At 66.2% G+C, this 4,231-nt stretch overlaps 1 protein-coding gene across 1 annotated transcript; it reads right to left on the bottom strand.

The window, feature by feature from the left end:
• Positions 1–1,184: 1,184 nt before the first annotated feature.
• On the bottom strand, positions 1,185–3,298 carry LOC117651730. Its single transcript, XM_034396036.1, has 2 exons — positions 2,658–3,298; positions 1,185–1,520 (listed from the first exon to the last, which is right to left on the bottom strand). Exons 1-2 carry the CDS (start codon positions 3,274–3,276, stop codon positions 1,213–1,215), a joined length of 927 nt encoding a protein of 308 aa, XP_034251927.1. The 5' UTR covers positions 3,277–3,298; the 3' UTR covers positions 1,185–1,212.
• Between the last annotated feature and the right edge of the window lie 933 nt (positions 3,299–4,231).

Raw genomic sequence — 4,231 nt, forward strand, 5'->3', positions numbered from 1 at the left:
CAGGAACTCTGCACGCCGAAAGTTTGCAGCAGGGCAGGCAAACTGCGGGAGGCTCCTAATGCAAAAGGACCGAGCGCCGAGAGGATACCTGGCGAGGCCCTGCCAACCCGCCAGACTCGAACCGGCCGCTGGTTGGCAGGGCCTCGCTCCCGCTTCCGTCCCTCCAGGGCCCCTACACTGTGCACTCCAAGTCAACAGCATGGTCAGGTACGTAATCTGTGGTATCGTCGTGGTATCGTCTTTTGACTCAAGTCGTACAAGGAAAGTCACGCGGAGCTGCGTGGGCTCGAGTGAGGGCATCAAGGGAGTTTTCCGTGGAAAGGCGGGAAAGCCCGGCGCGGCCCGGCGCGGCGAGTTGAGCGAGGGCGGAGGCCAAGGCGGAGGCCGAGAGAGAAATTGCCGTCATTTCCATGCGAGTCTCCACTCCACTCTACTTTCTGCGGCCAATTAATTGCGAGTGCGTTCCGCTCTGTTGGCCACACTGCGCCTTATCGGTCGGTCGTGGTCATTCTCCGGCCAAGTGTGCCGTGCAGCCCCGTGCGGCGCAGTCTGGCCAACTTGCCCGGCCGCGATGCGCGCCCGTGGCGTGCCAGTGGCGTGCCGCCGAGTCGAACGCGCCCGCGATGCGCGCCGGTCGCTGCCGGTCTAGTCGCTCGAGGACGCCGAGGCATCGCCTTCTGGAACGCGCCCGCGGAGAAACAAAGGCAGGGCCGATCCACCGGAAAGCCATCATCGGCCAGCGGGCGGCATGCCGGCGGGCACGGGCACCCTGCCAGTGATATTTTAAGAAACAAAGTCTAGCAAAACTTTTGGAAATGAAAACATGACTAAGGATGAAATGATAGTTGAAATTTAGCGGAGGACACGGCTTGTGCTCCGGGCTTTAAAATGGCAAGTCTTTGCTCGCGCCTCCCCCTCACCTTTTTCTTCTTCCCGAGCCGGGAACAGTGTGTCAACAGCCGCTGAGGCGGTGCCGGGCCGCGTCCGGGTCGGGCTAGTCGGGGTCGCGCGTCCCGCCGAGGGGGTCAAAACGACTTGTTGCATCGGGCGCCGGGTTCGGCGCCGAGGCCGCTGAACGGCCGCCGCGATTTTGACTGCTTTGCCTCCCTCCGCGGGGCCCTGCGGGGATGGCGAGGCTCGGCGGGGCGCGGGCAGGGCAGGGGCGCTGGCGGGGTGCTCCCCCTCCCCTCCCCGCGCCGCGCTCGAGTCGGCTTACGACCGCCGGGTGGCTGGCCTCTGGATCTGGCCTCGGTACGCCATGGCCTGGGGCTCCTCGTCGTCGTCGACGTCCATGGAGCGGCCGTGGTTCACGACCTCCACCTGGCCGCTGCTGTGGCCGCCGCCGCCGAACAGTTTCTTGAGGGCCACGATGCCGGACAGCAGCAGGGCGATCTTGGACACCATCAGGGCCTTGCCGGCCAGGAGCGCGAGCCCGGTGAAGGCCATGGCCACCATGGACGAGGCGACGAGCTTGCCCAGCAGCAGGTAGGGCAGCAGGTCCTTCTTCTTGATGCCTCGCTCTGCAACACCAACAGGCAGCTGCAATCATCGGCGACATCGGCGTGGCTCATCGGCGGCAGCTGCGCGGCGGCGGCACCGAGACGAACGCTCAATTTGGGCGGTATTCGCAACGCGCGATCGTAAAGCCCGAAGGCGGCGCCGCGCCACGCCACGCCACGCCGCGCCACGCCTCGGCGTTCATCCGAACAATCGGCCCATCTGGAGAGCAGAACGCAGCAGAGCCGCCAGAGCCCAGACTAATAAAGTCAGCCGCAAAGGCAAACAGCATGCATTATTGACACCGATCAGCGACCACCCGGCCAGCCTGTCCGATTTCGCGCGCGTCCGGACGCCACTTTCGCCGCGTGGATTTTGCCGCCTTTGCTTGTCCACGCCGCGAAACAAAGGCCTACGCTCGGCTACGCATTGCTACGCATCTTTATGCGCGGGTGCGGCCGGACGCAGCGACGGGCCGGATAAACGATCTCGGGCGCAGCGCCGCGCCGCATCGCGAGAGTCCAGGCCCGTCAACGAAGCGCGAAATGTATGAACACCGCAGCCGGCCCAGCAGCCCGTGCACCGTGTGGTGCACGCTGGAAAGTGGCACGGAGAACGGAAAGCTTGTCGTGGGTTTTAGAATCCCTTGTGGTCGCATGTCGGGATCAAGTTCAAGGTCGCCGGGTCCGGGCCCCTGCGGACGGACACCGGCAGGCCCGTAACACACGCGTGCACCCTGGTTGCCTACCCGCCCGTCCGCAGGGGCGCTGCCTTGTGGGCGGAGGCGGTCAGAATCCCGGACGCGTTTTGAGCTCCAGAGTCGCTAAATGGGACTCGAACCGAACGTGTGACCCCACCAATGGATTCCTCGTTCGGAGAGCAATTGGTGGGGTTCGTTGTTCGTTATGAGTGGGCCAGAAGACCGGTGTAGATGGCCAAAACTCTAGACGCGTTTTGAGCTCAAGAGTTGCTAAACATCACTCGAACCGAGCGTGTGACCCCACCAATGGATTGCTCTCCGAACGAGGAATCCATTGGTGGGGTCACACGTTCGGTTCGAGGCCCATTTAGCGACTCAGGATCTCAGAACGCGTCCGGGGTTTTGGCTGCCCTCTGTGCGCTGGGGCCGGCACCGCCATGCCGGTCGTCGACGTGCTCACCTTCACCCTGCTCGGCGAGGTTGAACCTGAGGGCGTGGGTCTGGACGAAGCCGAGCACGCGGTCCAGCAGCATCTGGTCGAGCTTGGCGTCGCGCTGGCCCAGCTCCCGGGGGAGGGACGCCTCCAGGTCGGCGTCGGTGACGGGGGCGGTGGCCGCGCCGGCGTCGCCGGCCGTGCGGACGAGGGCGAGGCCGCCGGGCAGGGCGAGGCTGTCCTTGCGGGCGGCGCGGTCCATGAAGGTGAGGGCCTTGCCCTTGAGGCAGGTGGTGGTGTCGTCCCTGGCCGCGCAGTCCTCCCACACCTTGCCGACGACGCGCATCTCGGCGGACGGCACCAGCCAGCTGAACCAGCCGTCGTCCTCGCCGACTTCGTTCTGCGAGGCGCGCGCTTCGGGGCCGTCCTCGACGGCGGCCTCCTCGGCCTGCTCCACGACGGCGGCCTTGGCGGGCGCCGCGGGGGCCGCGGCCACGCGGTTGCGGGCGGGCGCCGCGACGGAGTAGCTCCGCCTCGACGCGCCGAAGGCCCTGCTCTGGCTGGGCGTCCACTCGTCGGACGGGCGCGCCGACGCCGCGGCCACCAGCACCGCCACCACCACGAACGCACACACTGACGGGGACATGTCCACACACTGCACTGCACCTGCACTGCACACACGTACTCCTGGATGTCCGGCGAGCGACTGTGCCCATCCGGCGCCGCCCCTTCGCTTTTATACCGAGCCTGCCCCGGCTGCCCGCCAGATTTGACGCATGTGGGGCGTGAAAATTCCCTTTCCCCCGGCACGCCGGCCGCCGGGCACCTCGCGAGGTAGCTGGCCGTCGGGCAGGCCGCGGTAGGTGGTGGATCCTCCGGCACCGCGCGGCCGCGGGGCGCGGGGCGGGGCGGGGAAGGCGGCGGGGCAGCGCGGCAGAGCGCCCGCATTCGGGAAGACAGGCGCTCCACAGTGGGCCGACCGGTGGAGGCGGACAAAACTCTTGACGCGTTTTGAGCTCCAGAGTCGCTAAATGGGACTCGAACCGAACGTGTGACCCCACCAATGGATTGCTCTCCGAACGAGGAGTCCATTGGTGGGGTCACACGTTCGGTTTGAACCCTGTTTAGCGACTCTGGAGCTCAAAACGCGTCTGGGCTTTCGGCCGCCTCCACCGGTCTTCTGGCCCACTGTGCGCTCCCCACTGCGGCCCGGACATGTCTTCCCTGAAAGCTCGAGTCCCGCCGACGATGCAGGCGACGTCAGGTGCGTCGGGGTCGCCAGGTCCCGCCACTCTCGCCCTCGTCTTTGCCTGGACGCGCGTCCACACGAGATGGCTGTTTACGCTACGCACCAACTCTCCTGCTGCATTGTTAATCGGCTTCACGACACCGGCGATTTAATCCTCGGACTTTCTGCTCGGCAGCCGTAGCGCGCGTGCGCGGGGGCGTTCCCGGCCGCCGACAAGAAGGCGACGTACTTGGCCGCGGAGTCACGCCAGCGCCGCCACTTCTCACCTGGTCCTCGTTGGGAATCGAGAGCCCACTCCCTGAGAACGACAAGCAGTGTGCCGGCGCTGCACAGTGGGTCAGAAGACCGGTGG

This window comes from Thrips palmi, unplaced genomic scaffold (genome assembly GCF_012932325.1).
Source record: "Thrips palmi isolate BJ-2018 unplaced genomic scaffold, TpBJ-2018v1 HiC_scaffold_6, whole genome shotgun sequence".
Lineage (NCBI taxonomy): Eukaryota > Metazoa > Arthropoda > Insecta > Thysanoptera > Thripidae > Thrips > Thrips palmi.

Excerpts from the sequence above, each read along its gene's own strand:
- LOC117651730 (XM_034396036.1), bottom strand. The coding sequence starts at position 3,276 with ATGTCCCCGTCAGTGTGTGCGTTCGTGGTGGTGGCGGTGCTGGTGGCC. Across the intron at positions 1,521-2,657 it reads CCTCGCCGAGCAGGGTGAAG|AGCGAGGCATCAAGAAGAAG; the intron begins GTGAGCACGTCG and ends TTGGTGTTGCAG.